This window comes from Symphalangus syndactylus, chromosome 11 (assembly GCF_028878055.3).
Source record: "Symphalangus syndactylus isolate Jambi chromosome 11, NHGRI_mSymSyn1-v2.1_pri, whole genome shotgun sequence".
Classification (NCBI taxonomy): domain Eukaryota; kingdom Metazoa; phylum Chordata; class Mammalia; order Primates; family Hylobatidae; genus Symphalangus; species Symphalangus syndactylus.
Genome location: NC_072433.2, coordinates 18,576,081 through 18,596,539, shown reverse-complemented (window position 1 = coordinate 18,596,539; position 20,459 = coordinate 18,576,081). Strand labels below are relative to the sequence as shown.

The window sequence follows — 20,459 nt, the reverse complement described above, 5'->3', positions numbered from 1 at the left end:
GCCAGAAGAAGGAAGAACAGGAAGAGTGTGAGAATCCTTTTATCAGCTGTTCTTGAAGCCAGATCCACCCCTTAGATTCTGCAGCTTCAGAAGCCTTTCAGGCTTCAGCCAGCACAAGTTGGGTTTCTACAACTCAGAATTGGGACTGACAGTTTGTACTATTACTATCCACATCCTTTTTCAGGTAAGGTTGAGTAACTTACCTGAAGTCACGCTGTGAGTAAGCTGCCTACCAACTGGTCATGATCAAAACTGGGCACCAAATCACCACTTAAGCAGGACACATCAGCTAGGTGCGCCATGCACTTCCCATTCAACTTCGGGCAACTAGGCACAATATAGTTTCCCAGCGGCTGAAAAAAGGCAACACAACCCAGAAAGAGCCAATTTCTGTGAGGTTGGGAGACAGGAGACAGATGTCACTCTCAACTTCTTTGAGCCCAGTGACTGTAGAAGAACACTCAGTGCCCCACTGTATGTGAGAGAGGGTGGCATGGGGAAAGGAAAAGCCATCTCTTTCCCCAGATGGCAGTCTTGAATTGAAAAAGACCCACGGCTCCAGGCACTGTCAAATCTGGATGGCTCCCTTTTAAATTCCCTACATCTGCAGCTATTAAAGAAGTTATCCCAAAATAACCTAGGATTTTATTAATCTGTTTCATTGAAGACACTCAGCCACTTCACATTACACCAAGATAGATTAGGCAGGGAACTGAGAGATCCAGAAAACATCTGCTACACAAAATCAAAATTAATGGTAAACAGAATGCAGTTCTTGGTAGCTGAAGTTCACCCAGATGCAGAGAACTATAAAGGGGCTATTGAAGGCAGCTGCCAATTAGGGACTAATTCCACGGGTTTTCAGAAAGTGGGGCTCTAGTTTCACACTTGGGACCGGCAGGTCACGTTTGCTTAGGAGATTTGCACTGCGAAGGAGCCAGAGCCACGCTGAGTGTGCATGTGATAGTCACCCCCTTTTTTCCTTTTCCCTGAAGACAGCAGCTGCCCTCCTCTCCCAGCCTCCCTCACAGCCTTGCTGGAAGCCAGGCCAGGCTGGACAGGGCTGGAACATGTGCGGGAGCCAGCGCTGGGAGGGTGGGTAATGCAACATGACATTGGTGCTCATCCGCAAACTCGCAGCTCCTAATCACAGCACAATCACAGACATCTGGAATAGCTTACAGATCACCCTATGCTCCTCAGAGATGACTGACAAGGGCTGAATTATCGCAGCCATTTGCTCAGCTTACTCAAGTGTTCGCTCATGGCTGTAATTCAACGTGATGGGATCAGTCAGAGAAAAGTACCAGTTTGAGTAGATGCATTTTGGCAGTCACAATCAGCACTGGCCCTCACAGTGGACATGGGAGTGTCTTAGAGAGGTAAGGGTGGCACCTTTTGCTGAAGCTTCAGAAAAGGGTGAAATTAAATTTTAGGTGTCTGGAGGGAGTTATAAAAATACCTGCACTGGAAAGCACAGAGAGATGCAGCCATCACTCCTTCCCATGCATCTCGTATAGGCAGGTCCCAGGCATGAATATCCAGGGTCATACGGGACTGTCCTGAAGGAGGAATGGCTCTGTCTCCCTTGGGGAGGCATGCAACCTTCCCAGAGGATACCCTATCAGTCTCGTAGTCCTGCCACAATCTTTGCTACAGTGTCTACCTTCAAGTTCCACAAATCTAACTTGGAAAGAAAGCACCCCCAGCAAGTCCCTCTCAGCTCTCTGGGCTTGGCAGCCAACATAAGATACAGACACCCTTGGATGTGATGAAGCAAGATCAAGTCACTTAAGCAACCACCACCCACTAAAGAGAGGTTCAGGGCATCAGAGAGGCACAAGCCCAGAAGCATTCCTCATCCCTACTAAAAATTAACATGAAAAGGAAGGAGTCTCATGTGTATAGTGCTATCTGCTCTGTGTCACAGGTTACTCAAGGAAAAGGGAGGTAAAGAATGTGAACGTTCTCTGAAAACATCAGAACGACCAAGAAGATATTCTTATTATTGCTGTCACACTATTCTGTGCATGCACAGCCCGTGGAGCACAGTCTGGTGCCTGGGCACTCTGAGGAAGCTCTCCCGCTTGCTGGGCTCTCTAGGGCAGGGTTTGCAAAAGGCACTGCATGGAATGCCTGCCCTGAGATGGTCAAAAACAACACAATTAATTTTGTTAAATCCCACAGAAAACCAAGTTTGGAAAATGCTGCATATTACATTCCCTGTTGAGAGTGACATTTTGTCTATGAAAAATCCTGAGAGATTCTCCAGTCAAAATATCATCATCAACAACAATGAAAACTAAAGTTTACTGAGTCCAACGTTTTCCAAGTGTATTACTGTCCTAGGGCCACCATAATAAACCACAAACTAAGTGACTTAAAACCAGAGAAATGGATTTTCTCCCAGTTCTGGAGGCTGGGAGTACAAAATTAAGGGGCTGGCAGGGCCATGCTCTCTCTGAAGGCTCTAGGGATGGAGGGTCCCTTGCAACTTGCCAGCTCATGGTGGTTGCCAGCAATTCTCTGCTTCCATCATCACACGATGTTCTCCTTGTGTGTCTGCGTCCAATTCTCCCTTTTCTTATAAGGACCTCACTATTGGATTAGGGCCCACCCTAATCCATTATGACTTCGTCTTTATATCTGCCAAAACCCGATTTCCAAATAAGGTTCCATCCACAGGTTCTGGTTTAGGACTTTGACCTGTCTTTTTAGGGAACACAGTTCAACCCACAATACTAAGCTTACTTGAATTTTCTTCAGTGTATCAGCCAGGAAAATCTAATGATAGCCACAGAACATTTCTTTAAAAGTGCCTTTCTAGAACCAAAGGGCCCAATGCCTCACTTGTATATTACTGGGAAAGGCCAGAATGAAAAGGCAACACACACAAAGCAAATGTGTAGCTTGCACTTAATTTAAGAAACAATTGTTGATTAACTACTGGCCCTGGGCTAGGGCTGTGAGGAATTTGGGGATGAAGAAGCAGGGAGGGTCTCTGATCTCAGGAAATTAACCTGATAGGAGCCCTTCCCTGTCCAATTAGATAGGGTAAGCTAAACACTTCAAGAAAGAGAGTTGGAAAGGATGAAGGGGAGGTGGATTTGACAAGGCATGCAGGAACAGCGTAAGGCCAGAGGCAAGAAAGCTAGACAGCATGACATCTACGGCTGGAGGGGAGGAGGGGGAAATAGGGCAGAGGACAGATCTAAGGCACACAATGCATTCACTTTGCCCCAGCTGTCGCTAGTTCCCACTATGATTTGGCCTGGACTCGATTTCCACTGCTAACATTAGCCCCTCTCACTTCTCAACACACATACTTAGTCAAGAGTTTCCAAAAGTCACATAATGTGAAGTTGCAGTTGGTTAGCCATTTGTGGCCCTAAACCTTCAATGGAGGGGATGCTCCTGAGTCAGGTACAGTATTGAAATAAGGCAAACCAAAATAGGAAACCTCCTCAGGTTCTGTGACTGGGAGCTTCCTCTCTAGACCTGAAGACTTTCTAGACTCTCCCGGACCTTGTAAGCTGTGCAGAAAAATTAGCTATTACTCATCTGTTCCTCTTTCAGTCCAGGGTCGAGTCAGAGTTGGGAACCAACCCAGGTGTTCATTGCTAGACAATATCTTACTTTTCTTTGAAAGAAAAATAGTTTACTGAAGCACCAAAGTGCTTCTATTCTTTTTATACTTGTACACTGTTCTGGAGAAGATTAACAACCCCACAACCCAAGTCAGTGAGTCAGTGAATTCCCAGACCTAAAAATTCTTAGAACCAGCTGGCAAGGTCCCACTCCTTTTCTTCCTGCCGGGTTGTAAGCATTGACGTTACAGCACTGGGCTATTTCAGGAACTCTCAAACATTCAACTTTGACAGAAACAAGCAAGAAAGACATCAGTGCACAATAGGAAGAAAAAAGTTTCTGTGATGTCAGAACAAATTTGCTAGTACAAACCCACAGTGTATGTTCCTAGTCAACCATTTGTGAAGGCTGATGCTTCCAGCAGTGGAGAGGTTACAGATGACTGGAGTGCAGCCTGACTATACCTTCACTCCTCCTCTGGACACTCTCATTCTTCTGGGGGTTTGAAGTCATAAGTTCAGTCAGGCCTTTTTCATGCATTTGAATAGAAATACATGGCTCTTTTATAACCCCAGCCTTATTAGAGACATTTTCAACACAAGGACAGTAAGATTCCCAAAAGGTTAAGTTTCTATGTGATTTTATAATGCAAATCAATTCCAAACATTCACAGTCGGGATTCTGGCATAAACAGAATATTATTCAAAGCCAAAGTTCATGTCAAATTCTCCTCTCCTTATGGCTATTTCTCTCCAACTTACACGGTCACAGTACCCATTGTGAACACTACTTTCCATAAGAAACATCCTTCCCTGCCCCATCAATCTTCATCCATTTGGTTTTGATATTCAAACAATGCAGTTTGCTTTACATATTGTCCTACAGTTCAGAAGACATCGAGTCCGAAACCAAAGATAATGGCAAATGGGAATGTAAGCCAGAAAGTTCATCTTAGAGTCAGATTATCCAGATCCTATGACCCTAGGGATCCAGCACCACGGACAGCAGCACACTACCAGCGGGACTCAATGTAGTGTGAAAAGTTTGTGTTACCAAGGTCCCAGGCATGAATATCCATGTATCAATGCATGTTGATAACATAGCCATCCTATGTCTTTTGCTGTGCTGCATAAAACAAGAACTAATCAGGAGGCAAAGCAATGTTAGATTTAAGAGTCAAATTAGAATTTGCTAACTTCTTTTAGATTGTCTCCCTTTTTGGAGACAGTACCACAGAGAAGGATGTGGTGAAGGGTAAAACCAAAGCCACATTCTAGACCAGGAACTCATTTTCATTTCTGATCTCATCATTCTATCCATGTAATAAAAAGATGATTGTTAATGATTCCACAAATCATACAAAAGACATCCCTTATTAGAGACTAGGTATTACTGAAAATGAATAAGGGAAACTTCAATTTCCACTAAAAGACTTCTGAAAGTAACACCCATATATGTTTACCTCAGAGACCATAAAACAAATGTGCTACACGAACTCTGGCAGGGGAAACAGAACATCATGGAATTGTTTTCAAAAGGAAAATTAATTAGTTGTTTCTATTTCAGCTTAGCTGAAGCTGTAAGAAATCTATTCAGAAATATTTTTCACAGTGGCGTCTCTTCCCAGATATTGAAATACCACAAACCATAAGCCATATTTTGTGTTGTTCACGTTGCTTTGTTGGGTAAAACTAATAACTATTCCAAACTTCACTCAAGAATGAGGCTTCTCTTAAGAGACCAAAAACATGATTGTGAATGAGCCAGTTCTTCAAGTATCCCACCTCTAGTACTTGAAGGTAGAAGTCATAGTTTTCACAAGCAAACCTGGCCTTCAGTCCATCCAGTCCCTACAGACAAGTGCTAAGCCGTCAGCACCCAGAAAAGACCGCATGAAATTTCAAAGAATGAGCTGCCCACAGTCTGAAGTTCATCTTAGTTTCAGCAAACTACTTCAAAAATGTCAACACTGAAAATAAAATGGGTATGAGTGCATTTTTCCTACCTTCTCTTCTTGTGACTTCAAAGCTTCTGGGCTCCTGCAAGAAAAGAAAGACTTTGTGTTTTTTGAAGAATAATTCATATGTACAGATACTTGCAAATATCTCCTCTCTTGTTAGTCACATATTTATGAAAAGGTGAACAATCTACTAAGAACATGACACTGAGCAATGTTGGTCTACTAAACTCTCAACATGTACATCTATAAATACAAACAACTTGTTGCTTTGAGGGCTTAGGCAAAAAAAGTCCTGTTAATCACAAAGTTTTTAGTGAGCACAGCTAATTCTCAGGGCCTTCCTTATGTGGAATCTGGGCTGGTACCAAGTGTTAAGGAAGACCCTCTTCCAGGTTGATGACCCACCCTCTGCCTGAACTGTAGGTGCTTTTAGGGACTGAAGAAAACATAAGCAGATGGGCTAAAATTATCTGTCCAGCAGCAGGTTCTGCTTTGTGGTGCTACGGTGAAGACCACCACTGCTCCTGGATATGTCGCTGACATCACCTGATAATGGATTAAACACAATTTATAGTTTCCAAAGGGTGAGATCCTATGAACAATTTGGATAGCCAGTTCATGCTACTGGACTAAATTAAGCCCTTGGGTTTTCCTAATTCAGTCCTATCTTTATTGATGCCTACTATGTGCAGGGCAATAAGCAAAGTGTTTCAGAAGTTACCCAGGTAAAACTGAGTAACAGCATTGATATTCACGGTTGATTAGGGGGCTGCAGAACAAACACAAATTACTGAGAAATCAAAGGGTGATTTGTCTTGTAAATACCAGCATTTCACATTCCAGTTAGAAACATAAGGAAAAGTGTTTTTAAAAGAACCTTTGAAAATAGCACTGAAGAATAGGCAGGTTTTCAGACAGAAATGGGGGAGGGAGGGTGGACCAGGAAGAGAGAATGGCATAGGAAAATGTTGGGTGGTAGGAAAATTCAGGGTAGCTCTAGAAGAAGGAAAAGTCCTGGTGAGAAGTAATGGGGGGAAATACTAGAAATGCATATTGGAGTTTCATAACTAATATAAAGTATGTCCAATTCATCATAAACGACATGTTTTGGGTAAAAAGCCTAAGGTTAAAAATAAGCTGAAAGTCCATACTAGCAACTAAAGAAGAGAAGAGAAAACACCAAACTGGGACTACCGCCTCAACACCGCAGCCAAGAAGGTAATTCAGCAAAAGTGCTTTTTAAGGCAATAGCATTGTCTTTCACACCTTAGCATTCTTGTCTAGCATCCTCTTGTCAGAAGGGGGAGGCAATATTAGAGATGAAACTAAAAGGGCACTGGGAAGGTTGTCCTACCCAAATTACATTCCCTGACCTACCTTTCTACTGAGCAAAACGCCCTGGTGGAGATCAGTGGAAGATCCATGTCATATTCCAACAGCCCATCACACAAACCAAACTCTGGTTCCTGAAGGAGTACTCATCAGGTAAGGGTTCAAAGGAGGAGGCATAGAGATGATAGGTGTAATGCAGGAAACATAAGCCACAGAGCCTATTTTGCACAAAGCAAACCCAGCTCCTCCCAAACTGTTCCTCAGTAACCTGCTCCAAGGCCTGGCACCTCTGTTTCTTGAAACAACTAGTATTCATGGAACAGGAGATATTCATAATCAGCTCCGGAAAAAAACTATGAAATTTTTGTTGTGGTTACATAAAATTTATAAATTAATTTAGGGAAAGCTGACATCTATGTAATGTTGCATGTTCTTATCTAATAACACAGGATTTTAATAATTGTTTGAGTCTACTTTTGCTTTTTTCAAGAGTATTTTATAGTTTTCCTTGTGCATATTTTGAATATTTCTTTTTTGTACGTCTTTTGTTATCATAAATGGAATGTTCTCTTATTATTTCTTCTAGCTGATTTTTGTTTGTATATTTGATGGCAATTTAAAAATAATTTTTATATTTATTTTATAACCAGCTTCTTGGTTAAATTTTATTGTTTGTAATAGTTTTTCCATTGATTCTTTTGGGGTTTCCATTTGAGTATTTATGTAATTTGCAAACAGCAATTATCTTATCTCTTCTTTCCAATTCCTATACTTCCAGTTGTTTTCTCTTGCCTTAGGGCTTTAACCAATTCTCAACCCATGTTAGGCATTGTGGTCATACTGGACACCCTTGTCTTGGCTTTTACTTCCAGAAGAAAACCTTTAGCATTTCCCCATTACGTGACAGGCTGGCTTTTAGCGTGAGATATGTTTATTATACTAATGAAACCAATATACATTTTACTGAGTTTTTAAAATAAATGTATGTGCTAGCTGAAAAACGGCTTGTTCCTTTACTCATTTGTTTATTGACTGTTTCCCTCTAGTGGAATGTGGGTTGGGATGGCGCCAGTATCTTTTTCACTCTTGCATCATCAGTGCTGTAGCAGAACAGATGCTCAATACATATTTGTTGAATAAAAAATAAAATAAAATAAATGTGTTGGATTTTATCAAGTACTTTTCTCTGGCATTTAAGGAGATAATCATATGATTTTTCTCCTTAGTTCTATTAATAGGATGACTTACATAGTAGATCTCATATTCCACTACGCCTGTATTTCTAAAACAAGCTTTTCTTAGTCATAATATACTTTTTAAAATATGCTGCTGGATTATGTTTATTATTTTAAATATGTTTTACATTTATTGGTCTATAATTTTTTGTACTGATAGTCATAAATGAGATTGGTCTACCAATCTCATATTTTTCTTATCAGATTTAGAAATTGGCCAGGCGTGGTGGCTCTCACCTGTAATCCCAGCACTTTGGGAGGTCAAGGCGGGCGGATCACGAGGTCAGGAGATCAAGACTATCCTGGCTAACACGGTGAAACCCCATCTCTGCTAAAAATATAAAAAATTAGCTGGGTGTGGTGGTGGGCGCCTGTAGTCCCAGCTACTCAGGAGGCTGAGGCTGGAGAATGGCGTGAACCCGAGAGGTGGAGCTTGCAGTGAGCCGAGATTGCACCACTGCACTCCAGCCTGGGAGACAGTGAGACTCCATCTCAAAAAACACACACACACACACACACACACACACAAAAGAAATTAAAACGAAACCAACTTTATGTAATGAATTTGGAAGTTTTCCTTTTATTATACTCTGAAATAATTTAAATAAAAATAGGATTATCTTATTTTAAAATTTTTTTATTTTTGAGAAAGAGTCTCACACTGTGGCCCCGGCTGGAGTGCAGTGACACGATCTCGACTCACCTCTGCCTCCCAGGTTCAAGTGATTCTCCTGCCTCAGCTTCCCAGTTCTTCCACTTCATTTCTCAGAGACTGACTGAAAGGGAGGAGAAGTTAAACTTGTCCAAGGTCTCACATTTTGGTCAGTGGCCAGCTAAGATTTAAATCCCAAAATCTGATTCCAATGCCTATGCACATAGCATTCCAACTTTAAAAATAGTCATGATAGTTAATTCCTAGGGACATTGTGAAAATTTTATGAGATAGACTTCTTCTTTGTGCCATAAAAAAGTAGCTTGTATGAGACTAATCCTTCTGCTATCAACAGCTATAAAAGTGGAATTAAAAGTTTTTGAAGGCATCCAACAGCAACAAAAGCAGCCGGAATTTAAAGGAAAGTTATGAGAGAAAAGTCTATTGAGATGAGCCCCATATTCACTGCCACATTTCCCCTTTGTGACATTTGCTGTTTTGCAGAGAAGCCAAACAGAATGTAATATTCTAGAACTTAGAGAAGTCTCTCTGAGATGGGAAATAAACATCAGAGTGCAAGGCTACCAAAGAAGCCAGAAACTGAGGGTCAGAAACTCTGGAAAAGGAAACCAGAAAGAAGTGAGCTCAACGTTTTCAGCTTCCCCTTGAGTTATATGATTATGCCTGAGCTACACACATAAAGGGCAAAAGGCTGAGAAACAAGTTAAAAAGTAGCCTCAAACAAGCAAAAAAAAAAAAAAGCCTCAAATAATAAAATCTAAATATAGATTTTGAAAGTACATGGTACTAAAGAGACAAAAATTAGGCTTTCCAAGAAATAATCACCCTGGCAAATGCAGCAGACTTACTGCTAAGACCATATATTCTCAAATTATTCCTATTCTTGAGTAGATAAAGATGATATTCCAGGACTCTATCTGTCTAACAAAGAAAAATAAATCCTCTGTGGAAAACAATAAAGTGATCCACAGGCTTTACAATTTTTCACATAATAATCTCCAGCATCCAGTCTAAAATTACCAGACATAGCACGAAATGGGATCGAATGGCTAAAATCCAAGAAAACAGACCACAGAAACAGGGCCACATGTTATCCAGATCTTAGAATTCTTAGGCACAAGCTTTAGAATGACTATGGCTAAAATGTTTAGGAAAATAGGAGAAAAGATGCTGAATTTCATTATAAAACTAGAATCGATTAAAAGACTACACATTGGGTACAGTGTACACTGCTCAGGTGATGGATGCACCAAAAACTCAGAAATCATCACTAAAAAACTGTAACCAAACACCACCTGTTCTCCAAAAACCTATTGAAACAAAGATAAACAAAAAATAATCAAAAATTTCATAACTGAAAATGAAATAACTGAAAAATTCAATAGGTGGATTTAACAACAGATTAAACACAAATGAAGAAAGGAATAGTAAGATGGAAGCTAGATCAGTAAAAAATAACCACACAGAAGATCTGAAAGGAAAAAAGATAAAGAATGAAAAATACAGAAAAAGTATGAGACACTGTAACATCGTGAAGAGTTCTAACAAGCATGCAATTAAATTTTCAGAGTGAAAGGTCAGAGGAAATTGGCAGAATCAATATTTAAAGAGATGCTGGTTGATACTTTTCCAAAATTAATGAAAGACATCAAGCCAGAAATTTGGGAATCTCCACAAGCCCCAAGCAAGATAAATACAAACACAACCATATCTAAGTACTCAGTAAAATAGTTGAATATTCAAAGACAAATAGAAAATCTTGAAAACAGCCAAAGGGCGGGTGGTAGAGATGGGGAGAACATTGCCTACAAAGGAGCAACAGTAAGTGTGACAGCTGATTTTTCAGGAGGAAATAATGGAACCAGAAGACAATGGAATGCCATCTTTAGTTTTTAACTTTTTTAACTTTTATTTGAAGTTCAGGGATATATGTGCACATTTGTTACATAGGTAAACTGCATGTCTTGGGGGTTTGGTGTAAAGCTCACCCAGGTAATAAGCATAGTACCCACCAGCTTTAAAATTTGAAAAAAAACTTTAGAATCCAATGAAAATATGGGTATTCATAAGGTAAAATAAATGAAGGTAAAGTACAGATACTTAGACAAAAAAACCCTGAGAGAATACATTGCCAAAAAACTAACACTAAGAGCAATACTTTATAGCGAACTTTTAAGGCAAAAATGCAAAAAATTATTCAGATGAATGTATAGCTATGCAAGAAGAAATAATGAGCACCAAAAAGCGTAAAAAAATAAAAAAAATACATTTAGGCTACTTAACACAACAATAATGCACTGTAAGATAAAAATATTTGTAGAATTAAAATACATAGTAATACGATTTTTTAAAAAAAGGTCAGGAGGTCAAATGAGATTAAAGTGTTATAATGTCCCAGTACTGTCCAAAAAATGGCAAAATTAGTGCTATGACACCAAAGGACTGAAGTAACCAAAACTGTCTCATCCAAAAGAAGACAAGAAAGGCAGAAGAAAAAAGGAATATAGAACAGAGAAAACACAGGTTTATATTTAAACCTATTTAACTATAAATGGGCTAAATAATCCCAATAAAACACAAGGATTGGGCTGGGTGTGGTGCCTCATGCATGTAATCCCCAGCACTTTGGGACACTGAGGCAGGTGGATCATGAGGTCAGGAGATCGAGACCACCCTGGCTAATACAGTGTAACCCTATCTCTACTAAAAATACAAAAAATTAGACAGGCATGGTGGTGGGCGCCTGTAATCCCAGCTACTTGGGAGGCTGAGGCAGGAGAATGGCATGAACCCGGGAGGTGGAGCTTGCAGTGAGCCCAGATTGCGCCACTGTACCCCAGCCTGGGCGACAGAGCAAGACTCCATCTCAAAAAATAAAAAAAAAACACACAAGGATTGGCATAATAGAGAAAACAATATCCAACTATATGCTGCCTACAAGAGACAAATCATAAACATATGTTTACAAAAAGGCTGAATGTAAAGATTTAAATGATAAACCATATTAACTTCAACCAAGAAAACATGGCTATAGATAAAGTAGGCAAGAATTATTATTAGTGATATAAAGGGATGGTTCATAATTAGAAAAGGAACAACAGGAATATATAGCAATTCTAAACTTGTACATACCTAGTACCATAGTCTAAACATATGCAAAGCCAAAACTCAAAGAACTAAGAGGAGAATTTTTTTTTTTTTTTTTTTTGAGACGGAGTCTCGCTCTGTCACCCAGGCTGGAGTGCAGTGGCGCGATCTCAGCTCACTGCTAGCTCCGCCTCCCAGGTTCATGCCATTCTCCTGCCTCAGCCTCTCCGAGTAGCTGGGACTACAGGCGCCCGCCACCAGGCCCGGCTAATTTTTTGTATTTTTAGTAGAGACGGGGTTTCACCGTGGTCTCGATCTCCTGACCTCATGATCCACCCACCTCGGCCTCCCAAAGCGCTGGGATTACAAGCATGAGCCACCGTGCCTGGCCGAGAATTTTTTTAACCCACAATAATGGTTGGAAAATTTAAAAAATCTCTGTCTTTAACTGACAGAACAAGTAGAGGAAAAAAGCATCAGTAAGGATATAGAAGAGTTGGACACTATAATTTTAAAACTTGACCTAATTGATAGACATCAAACACTGCACCAAATAGCACTTCATTTCAAGTGTCCATTCAAGATTTATAAAAATTGGCCATATGCTGAGCCATAAGCAAGTTTAAACGCATCATGGCCACCTCATGGAAAAAATGTTGGACGTATCTTAGAACATACATAAAAATCATTTCCTGATGGATTGTAGATCTACATGTGAAAAGTAATGCAACTAAGTCTCTATAAGACATCAAGTGTATCTTCATGACTTTAAACACATAGGTGAAAATATCTTAAAGAGGCTGTGAAAAGCAAACTAAAAGAATATCTCAGACTTTATTAAAATTAGGACTTCTGTTTATTAAAAGGTAGGATCAAGACAATGAAAAGGGAAGCCATTAAGGAAACACATTTGCAATCCATATATCTTATGAATGACTTATTGAGAATATATAAAATACTTTTGCAAATCAATAAGAAAAATACAAATAACCTAATTGAAGAATGAGTAAAAGATTTGAATAGGCACTTCACAAGTTGAAACCACAGTGGGATACTGCTATAAACCACATATAATAGATGACATTAAAAAAAACTGTTGGGGGAGAAGCCAAGACAGCCAAATAGGAACAGCTCCGGTCTACAGCTCCCAGCATGAGCAATGCAGAAGATGGGTGATTTCTGCATTTCCAACTGAGCTTTGAAGAGAGTAGTGGTTCTGCCAGCACGCAGCTTGAGATCTGAGAATGGGCAGACTGCCTCCTCAAGTGGGTCCCTGACCCCCGAGTAGCCTAACTGGGAGGCACCCCCCAGTAGGGGAGGACTGACACCTCACATGGCCGGGTACTCCTCTGAGACAAAACCTCCAGAGGAACGATCAGGCAGCAGCATCTGCGGTTCACCAAAATCGGCTCTTCTGCAGCCACCGCTGCTGATACCCAGGCAAACAGGGTCTGGAGTGGACCTCTAGCAAACTCCAGCAGACCTGCAGCTGAAGGTCCTGTCTGGTAGAAGGAAAACTAACAAACAGAAAGGACATCCACACCAAAAACCCATCTGTACGTCACCATATCATCAAAGACCAAAGGTAGATAAAACCACAAAGATGGGAAAAGAATAGAGCAGAAAAACTGGAAACTCTAAAAATCAGAGCGCCTCTCCTCCTCCAAAGGAATGCAGCTCCTCACCAGCAACAGAACAAAGCTGGATGGAGAATGACTTTGACGAGTTGAGAGAAGAAGACTTCAGATGATCAAACTACTCCGAGCTACAGGAGGAAATCTGAACCAATGGCAAAGAAGTTAAAAGCTTTGAAAAAAAATTAGATGAACGGATAACTAGAATAACCAATGCAGAGAAGTCCTTAAAGTACCTGATGGAGCTGAAAACCAAGGCACGAGAGCTACGTGACAAATGCAGAAGCCTCAGTAGCCGATGCGATCAACTGGAAGAAAGGGTATCAGCGGTGGAGGATGAAATGAATGAAATGAAGCGAGAAGAGAAGTTTAGAGAAAAAAGAATAAAAAGAAACGAACAAAGCCTCCAAGAAATATGGGACTATGTGAAAAGACCAAATCTACATCTGACTGGTGTACCTGAAAGTGACGGGGAGAATGGAACCAAGTTGGAAAACACTCTTCAGGATATTATCCAGGAGAACTTCCCCAATCTAGCAAGGCAGGCCAACATTCAAATTCAGGAAATATAGAGAATGCCACAAAGATACTCCTCGAGAAGAGCAACTCCAAGACATATAATTGTCAGATTCACCAAAGTTGAAATGAAGGAAAAAATGTTAAGGGCAGCCAGAGAGAAAGGTCGGGTTACCCACAAAGGGAAGCCCATCAGACTAACAGCAGATCTCTCGGCAGAAACTCTACAAGCCAGAAGAGAGTGGGGGCCAATATTCAACATTCTTAAAGAAAAGAATTTTCAACCCAGAATTTCATATCCAGCCAAACTAAGCTTCATAAGTGAAGGAGAAATAAAATACTTTACAGACAAGCAAATGCTGAGAGATTTTGTCACCACCAGGCCTGCCCTAAAAGAGCTCCTGAAGGAAGCACTAAACATGGAAAGGAACAACCGGTACCAGCCACTGCAAAAACATGCCAAATTGTAAAGACCATCAAGGCTAGGAAGAAACCGCATCAACTAACGAGCAAAATAACCAGCTAACATCATAATGACAGGATCAAATTCACACATAACAATATTAACTTTAAATGTAAATGGGCTAAATGCTCCAATTAAAAGACACAGACTGGCAAATTGGATAAAGAGTCAAGACCCATCAGTGTGCTGTATTCAGGAAACCCATCTCGCGTGCAGAGACACATATAGGCTCAAAATAAGGGGATGGAGGAAGATCTACCAAAGCAAATGGAAAACAAAAAAAGGCAGGGGTTGCAATCCTAGTCTCTGATAAAACAGACTTTAAACCAACAAAGATCAAAAGAGACAAAAAAGGCCATTACATAATGGTAAAGGGATCAATTCAACAAGAAGAGCTAACTATCCTAAATATATATGCACCCAACACAGGAGCACCCAGATTCATAAAGCAAGTCCGTAGTGACCTACAAAGAGACTTAGACTCCCACACAATAATAAGGGGAGACTTTAACACCTCACTGTCAACATTAGACAGATCAACGAGACAGAAAGTTAACAAGGATACCCAGGAATTGAACTCAGCTCTGCACCAAGCGGACCTAATAGACATCTACAGAACTCTCCACCCCAAATCAACAGAATATACATTCTTTTCAGCACCACACCACACCTACTCCAAAACTGACCACATAGTTGGAAGTAAAGTACTCCTCAACAAATGTAAAAGAACAGAAATTATAACAAACTGTCTCTCAGACCACAGTGCAATCAAACTAGAATTCAGGATTAAGAAACTCACTCAAAACTGCTCAACTACATGGAAACTGAACAACCTGCTCCTGAATGACTACTGGGTAAATAATGAAATGAAGGCAGAAATAAAGATGCTCTTTGAAACCAACGAGAACAAACACACAACATACCAGAATCTCTGGGACACATTCAAAGCAATGTGTAGAGGGAAATTTATAGCACTAAATGCCCACAAGAGAAAGCAGGAAAGATCTAAAATTGACACCCTAACATCACAATTAAAAGAACTAGAAAAGCAAGAGCAAACACATTCAAAAGCTAGCAGAAGGCAAGAAATAACTAAGATCAGAGCAGAACTGAAGGAAATAGAGACACAAAAAACGCTTCAAAAAATTAATGAATCCAGGAGCTGGTTTTTTGAAAAGATCAACAAAATTGATAGACCGCTAGCAAGACTAATAAAGAAGAAAAGAGAGAAGAATCCAACAGACACAATAAAAAATGATAAAGGGGATATCACCACTGATCCCACAGAAATACAAACTACCATCAGAGAATACTACAAACACCTCTACGCAAATAAACTAGAAAATTTAGAAGAAATGGATAAATTCCTCAACACATACATCCTCCCACGACTAAACCAGGAAGAAGTTGAATCTCTGAATAGATCAATAACAGGCTCTGAAATTGAGGCAATAATCAATAGCTTACCAACCAAAAAAAGCCCAGGACCAGATGGATTCACAGCCAAATTCTACCAGAGGTACAAAGAGGAGCTGGTACCATTCCTTCTGAAACTATTCCAATCAATAGAAAAAGAGGGAATCCTCCCTAACTCATTTTATGAGGCCAGCATCATCCTGATAGCAAAGCCTGGCAGAGACACAACCAAAAAAGAGAATTTCAGACCAATATTCTTGATGAACATCGATGCAAAAATCCTCAATAAAATACTGGCAAACCGAATCCAGCAGCACATCAAAAAGCTTATCCACCATGATCAAGTGGGCTTCATCCCTGGGATGCAAGGCTGGTTCAACATACGCAAATCAATAAATGTAATCCAGCATATAAACAGAACCAAAGACAAAAACCACATGATTATCTCAATAGATGCAGAAAAGGCCTTTGACAAAATTCAACAACGCTTCATGCTAAAAACTCTCAAAAAATTAGGTATTGATGGGACATATCTCAAAATAATAAGAGCTATCTATGACAAACCCACAGCCAATATCATACTGAATGGGCAAAAACTGGAAGCATTCTCTTTGAAAACGGGCACAAGACAGGGATGCCCTCTCTCACCACTCCTATTCAACATAGTGTTGGAAGTTCTGGCCAGGGCAATCAGGCAGGAGAAGGAAATAAAGGGCCTTCAATCAGGAAAAGAGGAAGTCAAATTGTCCCTGTTTGCAGATGACATGACTGTATATCTAGAAAACCCCATCGTCTCAGCCCAAAATCTCCTCAAGCTGATAAGCAACTTCAGCAAAGTCTCAGGATACAAAATCAACGTGCAAAAATCACAAGCATTCTTATACACCAATAACAGACAAACAGAGAGCCAAATCGTGAGTGGACTCCCATTCACAATTGCTTCAAAGAGAATAAAATACCTAGGAATCCAACTTACAAGGGATGTGAAGGACCTCTTTAAGGAGAACTACAAACCACTGCTCAATGAAATAAAAGAGGATACAAACAAATGGAAGAACATTCCATGCTCATGGGTAGGAAGAATCAATATCGTGAAAATGGCCATACTGCCCAAGGGAATTTATAGATTCAATGCCATCCCCATCAAGCTACCAATGACTTTCTTCACAGAATTGGAAAAAACTACTTTAAAGTTCATATGGAACCAAAAAAGAGCCCGCATCGCCAAGTCAATCCTAAGCCAAAAGAACAAAGCTGGAGGCATCACACTACCTGACTCCAAACTATACTGCAAGGCTACAGTAACCAAAACAGCATGGTATTGGTACCAAAACAGAGATATAGATCAATGGAACAGAACAGAGCCCTCAGAAATAATGCCACATATCTACAACTATCTGATCTTTGACAAACCTGACAGAAACAAGCAATGGGGAAAGGATTCCCTATTTAATAAATGGTGCTGGGAAAACTGGCTAGCCATATGTAGAAAGCTGAAACTGGCCCCCTTCCTTACACCTTATACAAAAATTAATTCAAGATGGATTAAAGACTTACATGTTAGACCTAAAACCATAAAAACCCTAGAAGAAAACCTAGGCAATACCATTCAGGACATAGGCATGGGCAAGGACTTCATGTCTAAAACACCAAAAGCAATGGCAACAAAAGCCAAAATTGACAAATGGGATCTAATTAAACTAAAGAGCTTCTGCACAGCAAAAGAAACTACCATCAGAGTGAACAGGCAACCTACAGAATGGGAGAAAATTTTTGCAACCTACTCATCTGACAAAGGGCTAATATCCGGAATCTACAATGAACTCAAACAAATTTACAAGAAAAAAACAACCCCATCAAAAAGTGGGCGAAGGACATGAACAGACACTTCTCAAAAGAAGACATTTATGCAGCCAAAAAACACATGAAAAAATGCTCATCATCACTGGCCATCAGAGAAATGCAAATCAAAACCACAATGAGATACCATCTCACACCAGTTAGAATGGCCATCATTAAAAAGTCAGGAAACAACAGGTGCTGGAGAGGATGTGGAGAAATAGGAACACTTTTACACTGTTGGTGGGACTGTAAACTAGTTCAACCATTGTGGAAGTCAGTGTGGCGATTCCTCAGGGATCTCGAACTAGCAATACCATTTGACCCAGCCATCCCATTACTGGGTATATACCCAAAGGATTATAAATCATGCTGCTATAAAGACACATGCACATGTATGTTTATAGCAGCACTATTCACAATAGCAAAGACTTTGAACCAACCTAAATGTCCAACAATGATAGACTGGATTAAGAAAATGTGGCACATATACACCACAGAATACTATGCAGCCATAAAAAATGATGAGTTCATGTCCTTTGTAGGGACATGGATGAAATTGGAAATCATCATTCTCAGCAAACTATTGCAAGGACAAAAAACCAAACACCGCATGTTCTCACTCACAGGTGGGAATTGAACAATGAGAACACACGGACACAGGAAGGGGAACATCACACACTGGGGACTGTTGTGGGGTGGGGGGAGGGGGGAGGGACAGCATTAGGAGATATACCTAATGCTAAATGACGAGTTAATGGGTGCAGCACACCAACATGGCACGTGTATACATATATAACAACCTGCACCTTGTGCACATGTACCCTAAAACTTAAAGTATAATAATAATAAAATTAAAAAAAAAAACTGTTAATACTAAATGTTCACGAGGATATGAAGGAACTATAATTTTTATACCCTCAGAGGAACCAGCACCAGCAAAACTTTCCTCATTGGTCTGAGTCCCAGAATGGAGAGGCTCCTCCCCTGGAGATGGTAGTGATAAAGGTATTCCTTCCTGCAGGTCCTGCTCTTAACTATTGCAGTGTTTCCTTTTCCACCTTCTTAATCCTTTAATATCTGTTTAACCCTTTCCCTGTAATTAAATTATGTTAAAATAACTATTGTGACATCTATGCTCCTGACCCAACAATTTAACTCCTAAATAAATGTCCAACAGAAGTACATTCATGTCAGCACCAAAATGCATGTATAAGAATGCTGAATGCAGCATGATATGTAATGCAAATGTCCACCAATGGTAGAACGGATAAACTGTGGCATATCCACACAATGGAAAACTTCACTGCAATGCAAAAGAAAAAACTCTGCAACATGTGATAATGTAGCTGAATCTCATTGTCATAGCGCTGAGGGAAAGACAGCAGAAACAAATAGTACAGTTTATAAGATTTTATTTTTATAAATCTCAGAAACAAGCAAAACCAATCTCTGATGATAGATGAGTACTAACCTTTGGGAGAATAATGACCGGGGGGGACACAGAGTGGTTTCTGGGATGCTGGAAATGTTCTATATTATCATCTTGGTGGTGGTCACATAGATGTGTTCACTTACAAAACACTAACCAAGTGCTACACTTAGGATATGTGTCTTTACTATATATTTGATATGCTCCAGTAAAAATTTTTAAAATAAGACAAATTACCCAGGAATAATCAGAAGTTTGTTAAATAGAGGGAACAAACCCCACTTCTAATTTACAGATGAAGAAAGATGTACTGAGGGAAAGACTCTAACTGGCTGAATATCAGGTGAGAAGTGGCCACATCAGGACTAGTCTCAAACCTCTGAGGTCCTACCACTATACTCTACTTCCTCCAAGGAAATGCTCAACACACATCGTGAAGAATACGACAGGGATTAAGAGTGGGGGCCAGCTGTGCCTCTGTCACCTTTGTTGAATTATTTAACATTTCCTAAGTCTCTGTTTGTTGATCTGTAAAGGCAGAAATAGTACATTCCTCACAGAGTAGTTGTGATGATCAAATGAAATAACAATAAGCTTGTCCCATGCTTAGCATGGTGTCTGGCACATAGGCAGTCCTCCAACATGTGCCACCATCATCAACATTACCATTCATGAAAACAGCTAAGAGAGGGAGACGATCAGATTATTTTCGGGAGGTAAACGAGTTTGATGGCTTCCTCAATTATTGAGGCTAAATAAGAATCCATCGTTCCAGTGCTTAAAAAAGCAACCCCTCAAAAGCTGTAGCAGAAGTGTAAGGAATGAAATTCATTGACATAATGACACCAAGGCCCTGGATGCATTGTCTAAGGAAGAAATTATTTTCTGCAGAAGCTTCAAACCAGATGGTTATAAATGAGACTTAGTGCATGGGCATTACTTAATGACTAAATTTCTTTAACTGAAAATCTTATTTTATTATAGTATAAATCACACTTTCTTGAAGCAGGGAATTAATTTTAGATTTTTCGTTCACTGCTCATAACCTTTCTACGAGTTTGACAGCCAAATCATTTAAAATGTCATTTAACCAATACAATATAACAGCTTTATTCCTCATTGTGCCCTTCCTGAATCCATTATCTCTCGCTATAATGTAGAAGAACTTAAATAAAAAATTATCATTCTATAAAGCTGTATTTTACTATGCAGTTAAACTACACAATCTTTATTTTTGAATCAATACGAGTGCTGAGCAATGTTTTTCATAATCCAAAAGCCAAT

The 20,459-nt window shown here is 39.9% G+C and overlaps 1 protein-coding gene across 5 annotated transcripts in view; it reads right to left on the bottom strand.

Annotated features, from left to right (window-relative positions):
* The window catches only part of FSTL4 (follistatin like 4), a 421,165-nt gene that overhangs the window by 370,553 nt on the left and 30,153 nt on the right, over window positions 1-20,459 (bottom strand). For all 5 annotated transcript variants that reach the window (XM_055233411.2, XM_063611586.1, XM_055233409.2 and 2 more), the window contains exon 3: window positions 5,594-5,627. In XM_055233411.2, the coding sequence (XP_055089386.1) occupies window positions 5,594-5,627 (34 nt within the window). The remainder of the gene's footprint in view (window positions 1-5,593; window positions 5,628-20,459) is intronic.